The following is a 23,861-nucleotide window of genomic DNA, read 5'->3' as shown; positions in this document are numbered from 1 at the left end:
GAGAAACATCTGCATTGATTTTGATTGTTTAATACTCAAGAGTGAAAAAGTGTAAAATCACAAAGCTTGTACCACCACAAAAATGCAGTTTCATTGCAAATGACCAAAACACAAGCTGCCTGCAAAGGTTCACACAGCTGACATCAACAAGCCCAGTTTCAACATTCTTACCGTCTTTTAAAACACCTGCTATTCACAAACATCAGTCAATACAGAGTTCTAGGTCTTTCACACATCTTTCTACATATTCTACGCTGTATTTGCTTTCTAGACCAGTGGTTTACACATTTGGAAAACAGTGTGCCCCACTTCTGATCTATATCAGCATATAAATACATAGTTTTTACCCCCCAAATTACTAATTATATTTTAAAAGCATTTTGTTTAATCCAAACTCAGCAGTAAAGTTCTTATTTGTATTTAATGAAAAGCACAACTTATATGAGTAAGCTTCAGAAGTGCATGCTGACCAAGGCTATATGACCAATCCTTTCAGCCACAGGTTATAAAACTTATGCAGAAAGTGATTGTATAGGGTGAGTTAGTACATCAGACAGTAGGTTATAGTTGCTCTTAGTAGTAACGCATCTACCTATGGGCCTGATCGTGCAAATGCAACCATTAGGCCTGCAGGATGCAACTGTCCACCTAACTACATTTTGTTGCCTGAAGGTAGTATTATCCAAAAGCTATCATTATGTCAAAATGTTTCAAGTTAATGAGAACTAAATGGAAAATGGGCTGCTTACACAAACATTTTTAAAACTTAAACCCTTTTTACATGAGATATCTTTGTTTTCACAGCCTGAAAGTATTCATGCAAAGGAACTGTGCATATCTTTAAATCTTATGCTAATGCATGTTTCCAGTTCCCTACAATAAACTAACTTTCCAACAGTTGATTAAAATCCTGATCTTAAATAGATCTAAAGAAAGTACAGAGAACAAATTTTTCCCTCCAGACAATCAAAACAGAAAGAGATCTTTGTATAACCTACTACATCTGACAGTGATGTGTAAAGGAATTTTTAAAGAGCTGTTGCCTCAGTGGAAACAATAATAATTTCTCCGCCCCCCCTCCTTCAATGTTAAGGCCATCTACATTTTATGATTCACTTGCTCCTCACTGGTTTATTCCTTCATCTGACATTATAATCCTCTGAGCAGGTGAAGATAAACATAACAGAGTGTCCGTACACTTGTTCCTAAGGAACATGGCTGTCAGATTCCACAATGTATCAATAAATGTGTTTGACCTTGTAAGTAGCTTTTTCTTGGTTACAAAATACATTTTCTGCAGATATTCTTGTATCTGTTTTACAGAGAATGTTTAAGTTTCAGCTTAGAATAAAACTTCAAGAAAACTAAAACTTACTATTTTTTTTAACTCTGTTGCTTCTTACAGACCTGACTTCTTCCTTTATGCAGTTATTTAATACCTGAAGTACAAAAGGTGATTGATTGCAGTTAGGCATCTAGCTGGAAAATTCTAGCTTACACCCAATTATTAAAATAAACACAGAGATGTTACCATCTTTAAAATCATAGGGTCAGCTAAGGAAACAGAAGTATAGGATGATATTAGAAATATTACAATTAATAACACCCTATTTATAAATGGAAGCACAAGAGCTTTTTTGAGCACATGAGTAATTTTGAAAAAATATCATTCTCCATTACACTGTGAACAGTATAAATAAGCTTAGCATACGTGCCTTTAGTGCTTCTACACAACTCAGTTTCCTATTAATTTTCCAGCTGTTGGTTACACTTCCATTTGCAACACATGATTTCATAGTACATAATGGAAAAATATTCAATCCTCTTCTACGCTGGTACTCACGCTTATACAAAATGAGGAAAACATACAGAAAATTTTGCGGTGCAGACAAACTTCACCAGTTAATCTTTGGAACACTGATAGCTTTGTACAGTTTCAAACTTAGTAACTAAGGCACACAACAATTAAACTGTCCCGTATCTGGAACGGCATGATATGTCAGTCAGCATGGAGCTTCTCTTTAGCTCTGTGTTTACATTCAGTATCATAAAGTAGCAGTCATTTTGAAAAATCTAGCTTCTGTTAATACTAAGGAATCTGAAAAGTGACTAGCCATGCCAGACTAAAATAGTTTAACTGGATTCTAATCTGGATTAGCACACACAAAACTATGCTTACATAACCACAGGAGAAAAATTCTGAGTCAGAGACCACCGGGCTGGCACAACACAGCCATCCGGATACAGGCGTGTTTCTACTCCGCAGAGAAGGTGTGAGAGAGTGTGTGCATGTGTGTGTGTGCGCATGTAAAAATAGCAGCTTCTCATTTGTATATCTTATTTCTCCTATGTGTCCAGTATGGTATCTTCTTACCCCAGTGACAAAAACATTTTGGCTGCTATTTTTGCTTCTGCTAGCACTGCACAATTTAGTACAGTTCCTGGTGCTGGCTTCTGATCTACACTTTGAAGTCACTGAACTATAATTGTAAAGTGAAATTAAGTCCTTCATTTAACCAATGTGCAATCCAAGTGAAATTAGCTTATTTTCAAATGACTTAAGTAGAAACCAGCTTTGGCCAGAGACAAATGTTACAACCAGAAGGAAAAAAAAAAAAGGAAAATTCAAACCTCGGGTTGGGTTTGCAGGGCTAGTAATTGAAAAGGGCATCTTCTCCCTTGTAAACAAAGAAAGGATTATCTGGAAATGACTTGACGCGCAATGATCATAAATGTCATCAATGCCATTTTCACAAGTTTTCTTCAGAAGAGCACACGTATTAGCTAATTTCACTGTGTTAAGAAATTAGGCATTATGTAATAACGTTTGACACTTCACACTTACTTTTAGCAATACCTAGTATCAAGGTAACCCATATACTGCAAAATAAGTTGATGTTATTAATGTACATAGCCACTGAAGCTGTAAAGAGTTCTCCTTACTTCAGTGGAAATAATATCCAGCCTATTTTTAAAATTTGTTTTCTTTTTAAAGATTTTAAATGTACTACTGTCTAACCATAAAAATCACTATTTTTCATTATGAACACTGTAAGAAATTCTTGCTTCAGTGTTACCTTTTTTTTTGCACTGCATTCTATCTATACACATAATATAATTTTTCTCAATTCTTGCTATGCTTAGTTTGATCCTACAGAATTGTATTTTTTTTATAGCTGTAATAACTGTATCTTAAAACGTTTTCATTAGGTATTGCATATAGGTACACAGAAATGGAACTGAAAATCAGCTACCTACCACTCTCATTAGTCTTATATTCTGTTATATTTGTGGTTAGTAGCTTGAGTTTTAAACAGAATTGCTGAATATTTTAATAACCAAGTACAATACAGTATTTAAAAAAAATAATGGAAAAGTCCTATTCAAGTACACACTTATTAATTCACCTGCTATAAAACAAAAAATACAATCCTTTGAATTCCCCAGTAGCAAATTCCTGTCTCTATGGGTGGAAAAATCTGAAATTATTGGACACAGGGCTCTGAGGAAAAACATGTTAATAGATTTCTCCCAAAAATGAATTTTCCAATAAAGTAAAAAGTGTGCTGAATAGGTAGAGGCTTAGATTCAATACTCAGTCCACTATTAATAATCTAAATAGTGTGTTTTCCCATCCCTTTTTTTCTCTTTTAAAAAAAAAGGATAATCAAAAATCTATATAAAATAGACTTCATTAAAGAGTCCTTTCAGAACCACTGTCCATCGTTTTCATCGTCTTCCTCTTCATGGTCCAGATAGAGAAGAGCAACTTTCTTTTCATCAGAAATAACTGATCTTTGGTCTACCATTCTTTGCAACTGTACAGTTTTATCAAAAAGTGACTTTTCCACTACCTTTTCACCATGATCTTGAGAAAAACTGGAGAGAACATAGCCTCTTTTATTTTCATTTGCTACAGTCTGGTCACTTTCAACCACAATTGGTGACCTACTAACAGAAGGGTCTTGCTTATTGGATATGAGCATTGTTGCTTGCTGTTCTCCACTTTTTACTGTAGATACTCCACCCATATTGGAAACATCCATTTGAAAAGTAAAGGATGTTTCCTTGGATCCTACTTTAATATGCTTTACAGACCTACTGCTCTCAGATGACTCTTCCGTTTGCGAAAGACCTTCCACTGTTTCAGAAGTAGGTCTTGTAAAGATTATTTGCTCAGCATGAGTTTCTACAGGACTTACTTTAACGTGCCTGAAAGATCTATTGATATCTGAGCTTCCTTCATTCTCTGAAAGGTGTCCTTCTTTGTTAATGAGCTGTGGAGTTTCAGAAAGGGAGCCGTGATAGATGATTTGTTCAGTGGTTTTAACTCCCACTTGACCTGATCTAACACGCTTTACTGAGCCTTCTGAAAGAGTCTGGTCTTCCAGTTCACTGATTTCTGTGTGCTCAGAGACGGGCCCCTGGTAGATTACTTTTTCAGCGGTCATAAACTCTTGAGGACCCAACTGAATCTGTCTGAATGAACTTTCTGTCTGTGAGAAGTCTCTAGTGTCACTGACCTCCACTTTACCGGAGATTGGTCCTTCAAAGATAACTTGCTCAGTATGAATCTCTTTTGGACCTAATCTAAAGTGCCTTATTGATCTGCTGACATCCACAGACCCTTCTGTCTGAGAAAGGTTACCTGAGCTATTGAGCTCCAAAGAGTCTGAAACAGGCCCTTCAAAAGAGACTTCTTCAGTTACTTGCCTTGATCCTACTGTGACATGTCTTGTGGACCGGCTGAAGTCTGTTGAAATCTTCTGGGAAAGATTTCCAGAATCAATCTCTTCTACAGTTGTAGTAATAGGGCCTGTATAAATTACTTCTTCTGTGGTTTGGATTTCTTTAGGACCCAGTCTAAAATGCCGCACAGATCGGCTAAACTCTGATGATCCTTCTTTCTGAACAAGATCTTCTGCAGCACTGAGCTCCAGTGTTTCAGAACCAGGCCCTTCATATACAATCTGCTCAAATCTCTGAACTCCTGCTGGACCAACCTTAATATGCCTTATGGATTTGGTCTCATCAGTTGATTGTGGTGAGTGAGAGACTTCTCCAAAATCTGCAGTTCCCAAAACTGAACTGTCATAAATAACTTCTTCAGTGGTATGATACCCTGCACCACCACTCCTCCTTATTGTGGATGAGTTATAGATTTCTTGATCAGCCAAAGGAGTGTATTGATCACTGCGGGAAGAAACATCTATATTGCTTCTACCATCAACAACTCTCTCTGAGCTTTCTTTTTTCAGGGAGTGCAGTGTTGCCTTCTCTTTCTCACTTGTAATTATTTCACCAAGCTGAGCTACATCAAATTCATCAGTATTAAGGGTCTGTGACAGATTGACTTCAGCAACAATTTTGACCAAGCCACCATCCTCCGTCTGATCAACTTTTTTGATATCAAATTCTATGTTACTAGAGTCAGCTTGATTTTCTTTTGTTAATGCCGACAGCTCCTCTTTCACACTTTCTGGGAGACTGCCCTCCAACTGCTCCAAAGCTTCCTTCAATTGATGCTTAGGGTCCTTCGTTTCCTTTGATAAAAGCCCTTTTATTGAAGTCTGAAATTCATGGGGAATTTTAATTTCTTTTTCAATAACAATGGATTCAACATGGGATGTTTCAGCTTCAGGATGCTCTTTTAAAATATGGGCACTTGCTTCCTCCCCTACCACTTGATAGGTTTCTTCTGGAGAGCTTACACCTTCATCTCTCTTACTTTGCGCGCCTTGCAAAAATTCATCTTGCCAAGTATACTTAATAGTTGATTCTTCTTCTATATGAATTTGCCCATATACTGAGTCATCATCTTTTTCGTTAGTAATAGGATGATCATCAGGAACAGATACAAAATATTTGTGTTCGGTAGGTGAGTCATCTTCCTCAGTTACTTCTTCCACATGAGTGAAACTCTCATGGCGTTGTTTCTTCTTTTTAACATCTTCATATGTGAACGTTACATTTTGTTCCTCCTCACCGTAACGCCTCTCCCTCTCAGGGAATGTATCTTCCACTTCCTCTACTTCAAAAGGTGTTGAAAAATCAGTCCTTTCATCAGTGGCATAATCTAGTGGCTCCTCTACAATCTCAACATTAACAGATAGGTTCTTTCTGCCCTCATTTCCTTTCAGGCCATGATGTACTATATCTTCTATCTCCTCTTTGGAAGGAGTTCCCTCAACACCCTCTCGAACCACTTTTCTAACATCCTGGTTTGATAGACCTCCTACATCAGCTTCACCAGAAATATCTATGTTTTCTTGAACTTGAGATTGCACTGTGATCTCTGTCTTTATTTTCCCATCATCTGGTTCTTCTTTCTTATTAAAATAGGTCACTTTCGTGTCTGTTGATACTTGTGAACTAGAAGACTGTGTAAAACTTTTAAGAATATCAGCAACAATATTCTCTGCTATATTTTCAGTTGACAGAGTACCCATTTTATGACTTCTGTCACTAATTCGCTCTTCATCTTTCAGACTGGATTCCGTTTCTGACGTACGCACTTTGTGAATTTCAGCAGGCTTAGTTACATGGTCATCTGTTTCTCTTCCTATGGAAGTTTTAAAACCTTGTAACCTTATTTCTTTATTACTCTGAGATTCTTTGCCGGAAGCAGGCTTTTCAAGACCGATAGGTATCTCAATGACTTCTTTGCTTCTTGATTCCAAGGTCACATTTGTATCTTTTTTGGTTGATTCGCTTTTCAAAGTTCTTGCGTTAGAAATATCACTCCCTGTTAACTTCTGGTTAATGACTTCCTCGCGGATATATTTTTTCTGCTCAGTCTTCCTTCCAAAATCAACGCTTCTTTCTTCTATAAGAGGTTTCTCATCTGTTTTCTTTTTCTCCTCCTTTGTTTCTTTCTCTAGCTTATCTTTTTCTTTCAACAGCGATTTTTTCTCTTCAGTTGGTTTGCTGCCTCCTCTTTTTTCTGTTAGTGTGGTCTGAGTTTCAGTTACGGTTGCTTCATATTTAGACGGTTTAAAATTGGTATTCAGCTCATAAGTCGGAAATCTAGTGAAGCTTGGTTTTGTTCTTATATTTTCAGAAATCCCTGGCTTTGTGTCAGGCTTGTGGTCCTTGTCTGATCTTTCAGCATGTGCTGATTCTTTTGAAAATGATACTGTGGATGAAGTTGTAACTTCTGTTTTCTTTCTCTCTGGAATTGTCTTTTGCTGCATTTCAGTGGTTTTCCAGCTACTGTATGCTGGAGTAAATGGTCTTAATTCTTTGTGGTCTGTTAGAATCCTTTCATCCTTTGTAACAGTTGTTGAAGGGCGATATATTGAACCAAATATATCTCTTCCAAAAGCTCTTCCACTAGCTGTTGTCTGCGATCCAACCTGTGTTGATTGCGCCAAGTAACGTGCAGAACTGCTAGTATTTGTCACTGGCATTCTGTGTCTTGTATCAGTGATCCTGATAGCTGGTGAAGATTTATTTCTATTTCTTTCTTGATAAGTAGAGTAAGTATCAGTGTAGTTATATGAAGTGTTTATAATATCTGCAAAAAGAGCATAGGTAACCAAACATTAAAATAATGGTTGGTATCTAAAATAATACAAAATAGAGGGCATGAACTGAGAAATTTTACACTAAATTTTTGAAATAAATAATGGCTTCATTTTCAGTGGAGCTTTGTAAAGGCATTCTTGAAGGTTTTGCATGATAATTAAGTCTATGCATAAATTATATTAAAACTGAAAGCAAAGCTTTTTACTAAGTTGCAAGTTCTTGCTAATTTTACCTGTTGAGAGCTACTACTAGCATTTACTTTAGAATGACACCTTTCATATTTATATTAATGTTCATTACATTTACAACTTCTTATTAAATAATATATGGTAATATCCCAGGCTTGGTTTTTTTGCTTCATTAGGCAAAGTGGCCTGAAGTTTCTCAGTTCCTATTGAGAATTAATGGCATACCTGCCACCACATACTGGAAATTGAAAACACAAATACTACCCTTCATAGCCACAAGATATAACAAAGAAGAGAAATACAGAACCTTTTAGGCTATATCTATACAATTTAATAAAATGTACAAGGAATCATTGTCTGGCTCTAAGAGCAACCAGCACCACACAACTCCAATGTCCTACTCCTAAAAAGCTAGCCACATCTCCTCTGACTCTTGGTAGTGTTTCCTGGTCTGTGGTAACCACTAAATATGCCTGAGCATGGTCTGCAAAAGTACTGGCTAGTCCAGATCAAAACTGTGCCAGGGACAGTGCTAACAATTTAACAACATAGGCAATTCTATGTGAGCGTTTCAGCCTAGGTCGTAGTCTGTTTAACTTACTGCTACAGATACAGCCTTCAAATCTCTTCTCAGACTACTGTCTATGATAGTCTGATGATTTTAAGACCACACATTGTTAAACTCAGGAGTATTATCGAGACTAATTCTGTGATTAACAACAATGGCCATAGTAGTCAGATCAAAGGTCCATCTTATCTAGTATCCTGTTTACAGTGACCAACAGTAGGTACATAGGGAAGAGTATAAGAACAGGGCAACTAAATAGTGATACTTCCCTGGTATACTCTCACAGCCTCCAGAGATTTGCAGCTCCTAAGATAGAAATGGTATCTTTATGTTTAGTAAGTATTTGATTTTTCTTTCATTACTCTGCTAAAATTTCTCTTTAAATCCATGTAAACGTCTTAACACTCACAATGCCTCACGATGATGAATTCCATGGTTTTAACTACATGTTTTCTTAAATACCTTTTCCTTTATACTTCAAAACTCTTAAGACTCCTGGGCATCCAAAAGTTCTTGCACTATTAGAGCTATGAAACATCACTCCCTACGTACCTTCTCCACTTGAGTCACGATTTTATAAATTATCTCACCTAGAATAGCACTCTGTTGATTTAAAATATTAACACTCAAAACCAATTCAATATTCACTTTGCAATACACTCATAAAAAGTATTCTTAAGGAATACTGTATCACAATAGTTTCCAGTTACATTTAATTTAATTCAACATTCATTTTTTAATATTCATTTTTTACCTTGAGGCAATTTCCCTATATGCTGATCTCTCCATGTAATAATCCACTGGTTGCTCTCGCCTTCTAACAAAGCCCTGCAAAACACATAAAAAGGCATTCCATTAAAATATTAGGAAGAATAATCATAATAATTAACATTTATAAGTCTTAGAAACTGAAACAATTATCCTGCAGTTGGGTCAGATCCTGAGTGTTTTTCACACCCCGTATTTTTATTACTGGGAATGAGAAATCCTTAGCATCTTCCAGACTCTTAGTTTGCAGAGCCCAGTTCACAAGAACAATGCAATAATCTTACAGTAGGTGACAGCAGCAGACAGCACAGTTTTAGATCAAATCTTCCACATTAGTCAATACATTGCTTCCTGACATGGACAAAATCCACCGATTTCCATTATGGAATCATACAATCTAGCAAATTTTTCCAGAATGATGATCTTATAACAGGGTTAGGAGAAAACAAAGCCAACAAAAACTGAACAGATACTCAGTAAAGCTTTCTCAGAGAAACACATGGAGATGTTTTACAAAGAAAAGGCAAAAATGAAAAAAAAATTGCAAATAATCAGCAGCTTTCCTGCTAGTAATACAGTACTAAAGGTGGTGTTGCAGTGTGATATACCAGGTAACTCTTACACCCAGGATTTGTAAGTTCTCTCCTGTTCAAATGAAAATCGAAGGAAAGTATTACTTCTACTGTCAAACACTGGCTAGTGCTGGAGAAAACAACCTACAGTATTAAAGTAACTATTCTTAGTTGCTATTCAATCTGAAATCAACACAACATATTTTGTAACAAAGGACCAGGAAAATTCTTTGTGACAGAAACTGCTTCGTTTCTTTTAATGACATCCGTTTGTCCCCTCTGTTCCTCAGCCTTCCATTCATTCTTTTTTGCGGTGACTCTCTAATAGCTTCCATAGTTCCAGGAAGCCAGCACTTCCACAGGATTATTGTGGTCAAGGCTTCCTCTTGTTGACCAACCAAGACTCAGCAGCACTTGATCAGAAATGGACAGGACACCACTTTGCTTACCTTTACTTATGGAAATTATATCAGTACAAGCAAACACCAGAACCAGGCAACAATGGTTGATAATCTGCTTCATAATTTTGTCTACTACCTATTCTTGGTGTGCTGACACACAGAATGGAGACTCTTTGAGTTGCCTCTTCTATGCTGGTGACACCCATTAGCTGTTCTTGGAGACATTATACCCAGCTGACTGCTTGAGAACACTGGCTATCCTTCCTTTATGCCAAACTTTGTTCCCTATACAGCATGCACATACAAGGACCACACTCCCTTAAAACCCATCCGACAGCAGCCACAGGCTTGTTCTATTCCTGCATAAAGTTACAACCCTACATTTTCTCCTTTCTGTGGTGGTGGAAAATACTCCAAAGGTACATCTCCCACAGAGATTAGGACAACTGAGGGGCAAAACATTTTCAGGAGTAATTGCTCTGCATTAAAAATATTCAAATAGGCACACAGCATACTTTTGTCCTCTCAGGGGGGAAAAAGACTAAGTTTCTCTAGAATTACCAAACTGCTCTAAAAAAAACCAAACAAACCCACAAAACCCCACAACAAAACCAAAAATAAAACCTCCCAAATTTTTGGCTTCTTCCAAATACAAAAAGTAGATATTAGGGAGATGTCGTTCAGTCCTAGAAGTTTTAGAGATGGTTATCCAGTAAGACTGGATCTCAGAATTCCTGATAAATTCTCTGGAAATCTTTGTGTGCTTTCCTTCCCTCCTGCTGTCTATATGCTTGTACTGTCTGACATAAAATATGTCCAGTTGTTTTTCGAAAAAAAAAAGCAGTTTGTCCCTTTTCCACTTTTGCAAGGCCACAAGCTATGTTATCCCTAAAAAAGTGCTCAACCACAGCACTCCGGTGCAACAGCCTAGAAATTCTGTGGCAGGTTCTTTCAATATGCAACGGAATGGCATTATCAGTACTGTAACTTTGGTGGTTTTATATTCACTTCTACTAGCCAGATACCTGTTTCATCATTTCCAGTTTTGGAAATGCCAGATGTTTCGCACTGATAAGATACAGCTGCAGCATTAAAGTTGTCAAGAGTAAGGCTGGAGGATTATGATAGCCAAGGCTTCTGACTGCCTAGGGGAGGGAGTTGAAAGTGTTTTAGGATTGTGGTATAAACACATTTGCTGGGCATTTCTGTCAAAATTAGCAAAGCAGGCATTTTAAATGTCACCTGTAGATTTCACACTTCCCATGACTGAACACTCTGGACATTTTATGCTTCTTTTTGTTTCTGAATGCCTCTAAATTCATTAGGACAATGCTGCATCAGCAAAATAGCATTAGTAAGGTTTTCTTGGCAATCATGGATTTCCCTAGATTCAGAAGAAAAGCCAGGTTAGAATTACCTAACATATTTACAGGTGACTTCCCCCCTTAAAACAGGCTCAGATGGACACCTTGACTTCTACTTTGTTAGTCAAAAAAACAAAGTAAAAGCAATTTATCTTCCTCCATGTTAAGAGAGGCTTTATAGGAATTGGATGACTTCAATACATATAGAGAATGTTCCAAAGACCATACATCTAATCTGATGATGCTAGTGAGTGCCAAACAAATTGCTCTGAAAGACACGTGCTGGAGAAGCCGGTGGTGACGTTGCAGAAACGCATCAAGGAGCTGGCAATGAGAGCGTTAACCATGACGAAGGAAATAGGAATGTGGGTAGTTTGACTAAGGATTTCTGGCTGCTGTTAAAACAACAGTTGTTCAGTTGCTGCAGCAACGTATGAAGTCACTAAAAATAAGTTCCAAGAGGTAACTGTATATGGCAAAGGGCAACAGCACACAGAAAAGCTGGATCTGAAATATTACCACTAAAAATACGTTGTATTTGAAAATGAAAGGCAAAGCTTCATGAAAACTCTATAAAACTGGACAGCGAGTCAGTGTTTTACTGTACACAGTTCATAATGTGTATGTCCTCAGCTTATCAGATAAGAAGAAAATGTTAAACTGAATTTGGCTTAATAAACTAGCATGAGAAACTGCAGTGTAATGTACTGAACGCTGGCTTGGAAGCCAGCAAACACAGGTTCCTTCAGCTTGACCATAGCTTCAGTTTATGCAAGTCATTTTGCTTCTCTGTTCCTTTGCATCCTTTCCTAATACTGATCATTTAAACTTAACGTCTTCGTGGTGAGGACTGCTTTTAAACTACCTGAAGAACAGGGTGTTAATCTCAACTGTATGAACTCTTAAGTATTCACAGTAATAAAAAACATTCCTCCAAGTAGCATTCTCCTAAAAAATAACCATGTCAGCTACTTCCTGGAAATGAGATCCTCAATGACATATACCCACATTGTGTAATACTCAGTTTAAGTGTTGCCAGGAAATATTCCAGCTGCACATTTAACTCATCTCATTATTAATGTCATTTATCTAAAGTTAGCAGGGACCGGCTAGCCAGCCTGAAGCCCTGCAGTGTGCTGGATGACAACAGAAATAACTAGCCCATGAAAGCAGGAGGATGAGATAAACTGGTTAGGGTGGGGAGAGAAAAGTTACCAAAAACAAAAGGATGCAGTAAAAATGTTATCATGGTCATTCACAACAGCAACGACTTTGTTTCAACTAGGGAAACCCAACATCTCAGATGGCGGCAGTTAGCCAGCAGGCTGTAAAAATTCATCCTCTCTATCCTGGGTATTTGGGAAGGAGTTAGAAAAAAAAAAAAAACACCAACAAACTCTCCAGGGAGTGGATCAGAGGAAGCATTTTTAGAAATAAAGGCTATGCCACATCTTTTTTCCATCATGGGACAGGAGGACAAGGACTGTGTGAAAGACAGCAGGTAACTGACTGCATGTTAAATTCCCTGGGTGTAGAAAATGCAGAATGTTCTCAAAATAAAACAAACACAGGAACAGGACATATTGGATGGTACAAGCTGTAAACCAGAAATAATGACACTGACTGAAATAGCTGTGGTGAGTAGCTGAGGAGGCCTTAATGCTGGTGATGATTTCTTAAGAGGAAGGCATGGAAAAGGTCAGAAGAAGTGTTGATGGAGGAAACCAAACCTAAGGAGGATGGGAAAGTATGCGTGACAAGTGTATTAAGAGGTCCTGACAATGACCATGACAAAAAGAAGAAAAAACCCAACTTTGTAGCCTCTGCTGCTTCAAAATGCAGGGTGGTAACCTAGAAACAGAACATATGCATGACAATAGAATTTCAAAGTAAAATCTTTTACCCTTCGACAACAACATATTTTAGAGAAGGCAGAAAAACTACTTAACCTATGGCAGAGGCTCTGGGCAGTCTCTGATATTTGAAGAGAAGAAAATTCTGATAGCTGAGGAGAAAGGCTTTATAGTAATTTTGACCCTATGCAGATTTTCTATCTCCTTTTAAAATTAAGAGTCTTACACAGTGAATAATTCAGCACTTCTCTCTGGAAATAAAACTTAAGCATAGTCTAAGTAGTTGTGGTTTTGCAGGGTTCCAAGAACACAGAACAAAACTGCAAGACACTTGAGAAATATTTACTTCAACACTGGTGAAAAAGGATTGGGAATGAAGATTCCCATGAGGTATTTCATAAAGCCACATAAGACATATTTCACTTCCTGAGTGAGCCTCAGCTCCCAGAGCAGGAAGAGTGAGCTGAATCAGAGAGGAAGTACACTTGGTCCCTGGGGAAGGGTGTTTCTTGCAACAATGATCCTTCTTGCCAGTCCAGGAGCAATGTTGACTAACGGAAAGAATTGGCTTTAAAACAGGACCTGTAGGAGTTGTAGAACAAAGAGAAAACACAGGGTGGGAGGTACAAAGAAAGCAAAGAAAGTAGACCAGATACCACACCCTTAACCTATAAGGCCAGGAGGAGAGGAGGCGCCAAGGCCCTCATGGAAACTTCTCAATGGAAGTTCAGGATGTTGAAGTAAGTGTGAATAGGTGCCTTTCGTTCCCAATGTGCGTAAGCAAGGGTATATGCCAGCATCCTTGAAAACAAACTGAAGCTGGCTTCACAAGCCCTGGTTATCACAGATAAAAAGACCTGGGAGAGGAACAGGATTTGAAAAAGTACATAGATGAGCAGTCCAGAATTCTCTTACTAGACAGCTTACTAACTGGATCCATACCGATTCCCTCCCAGAGCAGTGTTGATAAAGGCATACAGTAAGGAAGGCATTATTTTCTCAAGTGAAGGGAGAATAAGAAGAAAAGAGGAATAGGTAAATTTACATAAATGTAAAAACACAAATCAAAACAATCACTTTTCAGCTTGTGATATTTTAAAAGACTTTCATTTGCAGGCATCAGATAGCATGTTTTCTGATCTGTAGCAAGGCCCATTTCTCTGTTTTCATCTGTAGGTCTTTTTCAGTAGGTAGATGCTCGTTTGTCGACTGAAGTTTGCCTTACCAATGCAATCAGTGATACAAGTTGCATTCACTACAATCATATGAAGAAACCGTACAGGTTAAGGAGCTTCTTAACTGGAGGACAAACACGTGTTACAGGTGATGCTGAATTGTTCTCCTTTCACTAATGAGGGCAGGGAATCCGTAGACAAACCAATAATGCTCAGATAAGCAGTGACAGGACCCCTGGAGAAGTTCCAGAATTTAATGGGCTTACAAGGTTTTACAGAGCAGAAGCACTGAGGGTTCACTTATTAACTAAGTGCATGTCCAAACAACTCAATATCTGAGCATTATCATTCCTACTTCTGGATGAATACTAATCATTGAAACAATTCTGATGATTCTGTTGTTGTGAAAGTGCTAATCCCATTTTGCAGATGAATAAACCAAGGGATAAAGTTTAAGCAACATCAGTAAAAGTCAACATCAGAGCTAGGATCAAATTTAGAAGAATCATACGTTTTAGCAAAGTTAACAGAATTAACACACACAGATAAGGATCACACCTGGCTACTGTTTCCACAGTTTCTCTTCCACTCACAATGCTCCAGACACTACTGGCTTTCCAAGATCACAGGGATCCCACTCCACCAACAAACATCCAAGTACTGTTGTTCACCAACTGACTGCACATTACTTGTCCCACATACTGCTTGTGATTTCATCTCATCCAGAAGCCAGCCTTGCTCTGTACCTCACAGCACACAATACTCAAGGCATCTTGAACAGACCATTTTTGCTCTTTGATGGACTACAGACATCCTTTGCTCACTAGTCTGTTATCAAGCTACTCAGAAGTTACTCTTTCAAGCTTCTCATATTTTCAGCTATGCAACTACAATTAAATTTCATATTTGGCAGTGGATTGCTTTAGTCTACACATTTCACCCATAATTCAGCTGGTGCCATCTTTATCCAGACTTAGATGCTTACTGGTTCATAGCAATGTTATACGCTTAGAACACAGTGTTAACTCTTTAGGACACAGTAGCATATATCATATATAACCGGTAATACCACTGTCTGTTTACGCAGGTTGAATATGAATAATGCACACAATATAGACAAGCTAATGACTAAAGCATACTCCTTAAAAAGAATACAAAAGTAGGCTGACATTAAATTTTTGCAAATTATTACTTTGCTTAATAAGAATTGCACTTCTCTGTATTTGAAGATCAACATCTCAATGAAATTTATTGAAAATATTGTGCTAGTTGTAAAAAACAAACAAAACAAAACATGATCTTTACAATAAGGTAGTATCTTCCTCTAATTCATAGGTTTGGGGTTTTTTTTCTTCCTTCTGAATCACTTTTATGCTAGGTGCCAACTGATACATCATGATGCTCCAGAGAGGAGAATTACTCTGGCTTTTCAACCCCACAGCTACTAAGTGGCTAGAGAGATATACAGTACTGAAGATACCAGCAAACATCATCTCTGCTAATGTATCTCACACTTGATCCAAACATGTTTCCGTGAGAAACCAAGGATGGAGAAAGCCAGGATTTAATCAAACAGACTTTTCTGTTATCTTCCCACTATCCTACAACTGAAACATGAATGGGGAACTCACTACTTGTATTGATGCTGCAGGTGGACGCTAGTCAACCTCTTCAAACAATGAAATGTGCCATATAAGTTGACAGACAGCAGCTACACTACCTCATGCTTTATTGATTGCAATTTAGGGATACCGGCTCCTCAGCTTGTAATCAAATATTGCATCAACAATTCACATCAATTTGATATCATCTTGACCAGGAGTAAGAAGGTTTCTTACATATCACTATATTTGTACAAAATTAATAGGATTCCCATGGATTATATTGGCTTCTGTAACATGTCGTTCTAGGGACAAAGGAAAAGAATGAATTACTACCAGACATAGTTTTGCTTGAGTGATCAAATTCCAGTCACCTCTGCCCACTGGTAATTTTTATCAGTGTTACTAATGAATAACGGTATTTTACTATTCTTACAGTTTTCCCAGAGATCTCAGACAACTCCACGTGTATTAGCAGCCTTCTGAGGGGGTGTTATCTTCCTTTCCCAGCCAGCACAATGAAGCACAGAATGGCTTGGTGACCCACATCACAGAACAAGCCAACAGAGAGCTAAAAACTGATACTAGGGGTCCATTCACTCTGTTTAACAAACCGTAATACAAGCAAGGAGTCTTGTTCTGAGACTCTAAAAGCAGCTGTCTGTATTTTAAATGCTGGAAAGAAGATGAGTGGGGCTCCCGTACCTATAAAAAGGGATTTAAATTATCCTCCAATTAGACAATTGAGTGAGACCGCAATTCTTACCTGTAGGTTTCAATTTCAAGGATGAGGCCTGCCTTCACCTGCAGTAGTTCTTGATAGTCCTTCAGGTAATCTGTGATTGACATGGTCAGGAACTGCTTTTCTTCTTCTAGGGCGTCGATTATCCTCTAAACAGAAATATTGATTTTTAGTTTTGAACTAATATAAAGACTAACAGAAAAATACCAAAGTCCAAAATAATCTAAATTTGAACATACTCTGAAATACTAAATGGACAATTAAATACTGCATAACTGTACACGACTGAAAAAGCAACGAAGACTTATGCAACAGAACATTAAGATTTGATTTAGACCAAGACAACTGACTCTCATGCTCTTGAAAAGAACACTGCAGAAAGCAAGTGCTTTAATCACTGGTGTTACCTCTCACATGAAGGATAAATTGCCATCTTCTCGAAAAAAAAGCCCTCCCCTAATAATTGAGAGGAGCTTGTTCAGTACAGACTCAGAACTAAAAGCACCAGTGTTCGCTGTTCAGTGCGGTTCTTTATCTACAGTGAGGAAACTATTAAATCTCCTAACCCAGATCAGTCCTTCTCAGGCAGCAGATTGATGCTAAACAAAATGCTATAGATTATACTTTGTTCTGGGGGCTGGGAAGACAGAAATTAAATCTCTGCAAAGGCCTGATTCTATTTTGTTCACATCACTCTGCACTGTGCATGGACACCGAGCTGTCATTTACAGAGCAACATCTCATACAGGCCTACAACACTGAGCAGGGATTCATGAGAGCGTGTTTTAGATTGCATCCGAACAAATACTTTGTAATACAAACTGGAAAATCAAGGCACCGATAGTCTAGTTCTAAAAAATTCAAAAGACAACATTTATGTACAGCAAGTGTTCGAGTACCACAGTACGAGCAAGAGCATAAAAATGAAGATACAGCAGGGGACTCCCCAGATTAGTTAATGCCACTATGATACGCTAGGCAGAAGTAAGGTTTAAGAACTAAGAATATAAAGTGATGGCATCTCAAACATTAATAGTTGGTTGTTTTGGGTTTTTTTTAAGTAAAAAGAAAGCTTTATGAGGGAAGATGCCTTTATTTTCATATACGTGTGGGTACATCACTATATAACACACGGCAATCTATTTCTTCATTTACATTTGCAGCTGTTTTTAAGCGATTCCACTGATTTTTTTTTTGACATGACAAACCTTGCCTACAGTCTTCGGTGTACCTTAAAACTCACTTTTTATGGCAGAAGACAAATCATATCTGCATAATCTGAAAAAGCACTATCAGCCATCCAACAGCCTCATCCAGACTGCAATGGAGGTAACGTCCTGTACGGTCATGCACAGCGGCAAGCAGAACCGCTGACCTTTACAGCTCTAAGGCAACAATCCTGTCCAAGAACTGACACAATGGAAAATCCCAAGATGAGAAGGGAAGAAAAGTGCCAGGCCCTGCTTTTAAAAGGAAAAGGCTACCAAGCAAGAATGGACAGGGTGTTGCCAGAACCAGGAGTCAGCAAAAGGAGCAAAAGACAAGAAAGACTGGATCTCTATGGGACCAACCCCTGAAGGTGCCAAGAGCTCCAATTACAGAACATGAAGTGATCCAGGTGTTTGTTGCCTCCACAATTAAACATAGAAACTAACCTAAACATGTGTTAAAAAGAGCTTCACTATACACAGGTCTTGCTGCAGTCCCAGAAGAATCTATATAAGGAATCTGTACACTGGACTACAGTGGGTGGAGCTCTGAAAGACCAAGGATATTCATGGCTTAAGACATATCTTAAAACATGGGAACTTGGGTCCCTCACCCAAAAGGTCTGCAGTCTGGATTTGAAAAGCCACCTAGATTCTCTTTAGCTTGGAGAAGAATAGACTGAGGGGTGACCTCATTAATGTTTATAAATATGTAAAGGGCAAGGGTCATGAGGATGGAGCCAGGCTCTTCTCAGTGACATCCCTTGACAGGACAAGGGGCAACGGATGCAAGCTGGAACACAGGAGGTTCCACATAAATATGAGGAAAAACTTCTTTACAGAAAGGGTAACTGAACACTGGCACAGGCTGCCCAGAGAGGTTGTGGAGTCTCCTTCTCTGGAGACATTCAAAACCCGCCTGGACGTGTTCCTGTGTGACATGATCTAGGTAATCCTGCTCTGGCAGGGGGATTGGGCTAGATGATCTTTCAAGGTCCCTTCCAATCCCTGACATTCTGTGATTCTGTGATTCTACCCACTGGATTTGGAAAGCACTTGGGATCCAAAAGTTTGAGTTAAATACAGTGTCCTAATGATTACCATAAGGGGCTACATAACTCAGCCAGCTGTGTAACAGTTCCAAAGGAATTCATTCCAACAGGAGCAGGCATTGTATAGACCCAGTGGCAGACAGCCACCCCTCTAACCCCCACTCACTGAAGTTTAAACATAATGCAGAGGACAATTGGTCTTAAGTCCTGTGTCCGAGCATGGCAAAAAGTACATAAACCACTTTGGCCAAGTTCAGGAGATTGCAAGCCAATGAACTTCCATTTTGCAAAAGGTAACCTGTATTGTTGCAGCTGTGTTTGCTTCACACAGGACTTTCTTGGAAAGATTTGTTTCCCAACCACAGCAATCCCGTGCCCCTCTCCCTTCCCAAATCCCAATGATGTCCTGCTAGAACTGAGTAACTGTATAGAAGTGATTTTCTCACCCTTCAGATGTTCCTTTCCAGGCAGCAGTGGGAAATTTTAGAAGGGCAGTATGGGGAAAAGAATATACTTGGGTTGTCCAAGCTGCACCTACTCAGGGAACAGAGAGGTTTCCAGGCTCCAGCCCCTTCCATCTGGTACTATTTACCCATCCCATAGCTCATTCAGCCGCTCAGCAGGGGAGGAACTGACACTTTGCACTTAGCGGCTAGAAACTGGTACACAAAAAAATGCACACGACATTGATATTTTATGTTCATTTGAGAAGATGTTTTCCTTCTTCTCTGGAGCTCACAACACTGACGCAGGAACCGATCCTAAACCCACCATATTAGTGAAAAATATCTGCCTCGTTTCAAAGCAGCAGGATGAACTGTGGCCATTTTTACATCCAAAAACTAAAGGGCTTTCTCAAGTCACTGAGAGTTCTTGCATAAGTATTGTCACAGCACCCAGCTAAAATTATAGAAGTAAGAGACCGACTGAGTTCATCCCTTTAGCACCCAGGGCCAGTGAAAATTTTCCAAACAATGTATGATTTACAGCTTGCCTGGTTCAGCTAAATTGTAACTCCAAATATATATTTCTATTTAACACTGCTGAAAGCTTCAGTGAGGCTAAGGACGGTGCAGGAGGCAAAGATGGACATATAAGGCGACTGGATGATATATGGAAAATATGAATAAATCTAATTGCCATTGCAGCTGCAATGAACAGTAATCACTTGACTTAAATCTGCACATACATATCATTTCTATGTGACACTTTACAATAAATAACCATGGAAAAACTGCTCTGTAAAGAGCAGTTTAAAATCCATGCTCAACATACTTTCACCAATAAAAGAAACAACAAGGGAGGAAAAAAAGCTTTGATGACAAGAACAAAACCTGAAACGGTTGCTTCTACACATTCTGTATTTTTTTTTCCTGGATGTGATCAAAAGATATTTTATTTCTCATGTACAGTAGACTGGCCACTGGAAAAGGCCTTTCTCATTAGAAACCAAACATTTTAAATATCAAACCCTTCAGAAGTTATAAACCTTATGATACCACTCTCACCAGAATTTAAATGTTATCTAGATATATACCCAAAGATAGGACAGCTCATGTTTTCAGGTTGGCTATCAAAGCTCTTTTATTTTTTCCTTCTTGTATTACTAAGATTTGAAGCTATTGTTCCTCTAAAATCCATATCACACCAAACGCTTGTGAAAGTAAAACAGAAGTTTGTTATCTTGGTATCAAAATAATAATCCATTTTGAGTACTGAATCAGGACAATTCAAGGGCATACACTGATTTTGATTGATTTCTACAACGGGTTGCTCTGTCTCCACTTGCTCTTCTGAATAAAATTCTTTAAAAATACAACCAGATGCGGAGACAACACACTGGTATAAAACCACCTTGCTAAGTTGAAAGATTTGGTATCTGAATACACCCATTTGAACTGGCTTTAGAAGAAAAACTTGCAGCACGGACAGTGAGCTATACAAAATGCTCTTATTAAATTAACACCTTATTTAAAGGTTTTCAATTCGAGCAGTGATGACTGAAGATCAATGAAATTTTCATTACAAATCCCTAATAGCAAATATGGACAAGAACAACATATTTTGGAAATCAAAGTAACTTTACATATTAGTAGGCTTATGTACATTTATATGAACTTATACTCCTTAAAAACCAGGGAAAAATATTAAGAGGTTTTTTTTCCTCTGTACATTTCACCTGGCTTTGACTGATGGACAGATTTAATTAATGAGGGATTTACATATAACCTAAAGCTTTGGGAATGTTTACATGCATGATTGGAAGGATGAATTGTCCTGTCAAAAATGAAAAAAAAAAATATTTAAAAGTTAAAAGCCTTTCTGATTACTTCTTACATACCTCATCTGCCTCAGTTCACAGCATCTGCAAACTATGCAACTTGCAAACAATCCAACAACGTACAAAATCCAGACACGCAGCAACAGGTCCCAGCCCTCTCCCAGCATCTCCATAATCTACCGGGGCTGCTGGACACAATGTGCTCATTAGCACACGGGTTCAGCCAAACACCGAGCGCCAGCAGAGTGTTAATAAAAGGTCTAACAATGAACAAAAGAAATGTTGCCCTCAGGAAAGCGATCGATGGTCTGGATGATCTAATACGTGCTCTCCGCTCTAAATTTGATGAACTGATATTTTGCTCTTCCGGCATTTGCTGATCTGTTCACACGCACAGGGCGATTACACATCATTACACCAAACGTTATTCTGACAACAAGCAAATTCTCAGCTACAGACACTATAAACCCTCTGGTTTAACAACACCAAACATCCACCTCGAACACATACCAGTCACCTACGTCATTGAAGTTTTATTTCAAAAAACTCCCACTCTGCTCACCGCCTGTAGCACAGTAACGAGCCTTCCTGCCTTTAAACAACTACAAGTTTCCTTAACTATGCTGGGGCCCACAGGCTTTTCTCTAGGCTGAGGGTGCACAGGAGCGTGTGTAAGGCAGGAAGAAAATTCAGATCGTTTCTCTGATCGCAACAGGTCAACCTCAAGTCTCAGGCTAGAGGGGAAGCTTCGTGTCCCACTGCACAGGGACTCGGTTCATCTGCTCCCAGGGACTGTTCCATGTCCCATGTGCTGATGCCAACCCGAGCAGAAGCCCTGGCAAGCCCACACTCCAGTTCCATGCTCTTGGGTACTTGCCGAGGGCAGGCTGGGAAGGGAGCACCTGCCACCAGGAAGATGTCCTCAGGGTCAGTGTCTCCCTTTTGATCCCCACCCTTCGCACCCAGCTCCCCCCAAGCAGAGCAGTGGGTCTCAAAGGGACTCCCTGCTTCTGCCAGAGAAGGGCTCAGCAGCAACAAGCTCTTCCTGGGCCACCTTCTCTTTCAGCCTGGGAAATCCTACTGCAGGGAGGCAAAGTGGGGCGACGAAGACATGGCCCACGCAGAGCCAGAGGGAGCCTTCGGGGGGTTTAGGCACTTTCCGCAGCAGAGGGTACAGGACGGGTGGGAGTTAGTCTAAGGGAGCAGAGTGCCAGGGTCATGGGAATCGGGCTCACATCTCACGAGAGGCCAGAACCGAAGGAGAAAAACGAGCGGGAGGGCGGAAGGAGAGTCAGAGGAGCACCAGAACAAGCTCCAGAGGGTGGGAAGGAAGCGGCAAGGCCAGGGGGTCCCGGCGAAGGGGGCTGGGAGAGGCCCGTGTCCCCCTGGGCCCAGGGGCCGACCCGAGGCGGCGGCGGGGCATGGCCACGCACCTGGTACTCCTCCACCTCGGCGCCGTGGCGGTCCTGCATGGCGAGCAGCTCCTGCTCCAGCCGCTCCCGCAGCCCGCACAGCTCCTGGCCCTGGCGGTGCAGGTCCTCCAGGTGCTGGCGGCACTGCCGGCTCTCCTCCCGCAGGAGCTCCAGGTTCTCCCGGCTCCGCTGCGCCTCCTGCTCCTGCAGCACCTGGATCTGCTCCTGGTAGCGCAGCAGGGTCTCCCGGCAGCTCTGGCTGAGCAGCATCTCGTAGGTCTCCTCCAGCTCCTCCAGGCTCAGCCCGGCCAAGGGCGGCGGCAAGGCGGCCAGGTCCATCCGCAGCTCCCGCACCTCCACCGCCTCCCGCCGCTGCCGCTCCGCCAGGTGCCCGTGCTCGGCCCGCAGCTCCAGCAGCAGCTCCTCCAGGGCCACGCACTCGCCCCGCAGCCGCTCCAGCAGCTCCCGCTGCCCGGCCAGCTCGGGCTCCAGGCGCCGCCGCATCGCCAGCACCTCGGCGCCCAGCAGCTGCAGCTGCTCCAGCTCCCGCCGCAGCCCGTCCCGCTCCAGCTCCGCTTCCAGCTTCGCCCGGCTCAGCTCCTCCAGCTGCATCCGCAGCCAGGCCAGCTCCTGCTCGGGCACCCGGAGCCCGATCAGCTCCTGCTCCCGCAGCTCCGCCAGCTCCCGCGCCAGAAAGCGGTTCTCCTCCTCCAGCTCCCGCACGCGGGACACGAAAACCCGCAGCCGGGAGTTGAGCTCCTGCAGCTCCCTCTTCTCGTCCCATCCCGCTTCCCAGCGCCGCCACATCTTGCCGGAGCTGCGGGTCGGGACCGCCTCGGCCCCTGGGCTGCGGGTGCTGCGGGTCGGGGCCGCCTTGGCCCCCGGGCTGCGGGCGCTGCGCAGCTGCCGCCTCGCCGCGGGGCTCTGCCCGCCGCCGCCCGCCCGGCGCCGCTGCTGCCGCCGGCCCCGCCCCGCCAGGCCCCGCCCCCGCCCCCGAGCCGCTGCCCTGCGGCGCCCCCTGCCGGGCGCTTGGCGCCTCCCGCCGGGCCGCTCCGAGGGGGAAGCCAAAGCCCCGCTCAGGGAGCAAAGCCCCGCTTAGGGTAAAGCCCAGCACCGGCCTCGCGAAACCCCTTCCACGACATCCTTGTC

At 40.9% G+C, this 23,861-nt stretch overlaps 1 protein-coding gene across 1 annotated transcript; it reads right to left on the bottom strand.

Annotated features, from left to right (window-relative positions):
• Positions 1 to 14: 14 nt before the first annotated feature.
• SYNM (synemin) lies at positions 15 to 23,631 on the bottom strand. Its single transcript, XM_068410475.1, has 4 exons — positions 22,734 to 23,631; positions 16,784 to 16,908; positions 9,038 to 9,111; positions 15 to 7,516 (listed from the first exon to the last, which is right to left on the bottom strand). Exons 1-4 carry the CDS (start codon positions 23,517 to 23,519, stop codon positions 3,708 to 3,710), a joined length of 4,794 nt encoding a protein of 1,597 aa, XP_068266576.1. The 5' UTR covers positions 23,520 to 23,631; the 3' UTR covers positions 15 to 3,707.
• Positions 23,632 to 23,861: the final 230 nt, after the last annotated feature.

This window comes from Nyctibius grandis, chromosome 11, assembly GCF_013368605.1.
Source record: "Nyctibius grandis isolate bNycGra1 chromosome 11, bNycGra1.pri, whole genome shotgun sequence".
Classification (NCBI taxonomy): Eukaryota; Metazoa; Chordata; class Aves; order Nyctibiiformes; family Nyctibiidae; genus Nyctibius; species Nyctibius grandis.
Note: the sequence above shows the minus strand (reverse complement) of the source record. Positions and strands in the feature narration are given on the sequence as shown.

Bases quoted from the DNA above. Each gene is read 5' to 3' on its own strand.
- SYNM (XM_068410475.1), bottom strand. From the start codon at position 23,519: ATGTGGCGGCGCTGGGAAGCGGGATGGGACGAGAAGAGGGAGCTGCAG. The intron at 16,909-22,733 runs GTGCGTGGCCAT...ATTTCTGTTTAG, and splicing joins CCGAGGTGGAGGAGTACCAG to AGGATAATCGACGCCCTAGA. The intron at 7,517-9,037 runs GTAAAAAATGAA...CTCTTTTTGCAG, and splicing joins TATAGGGAAATTGCCTCAAG to ATATTATAAACACTTCATAT.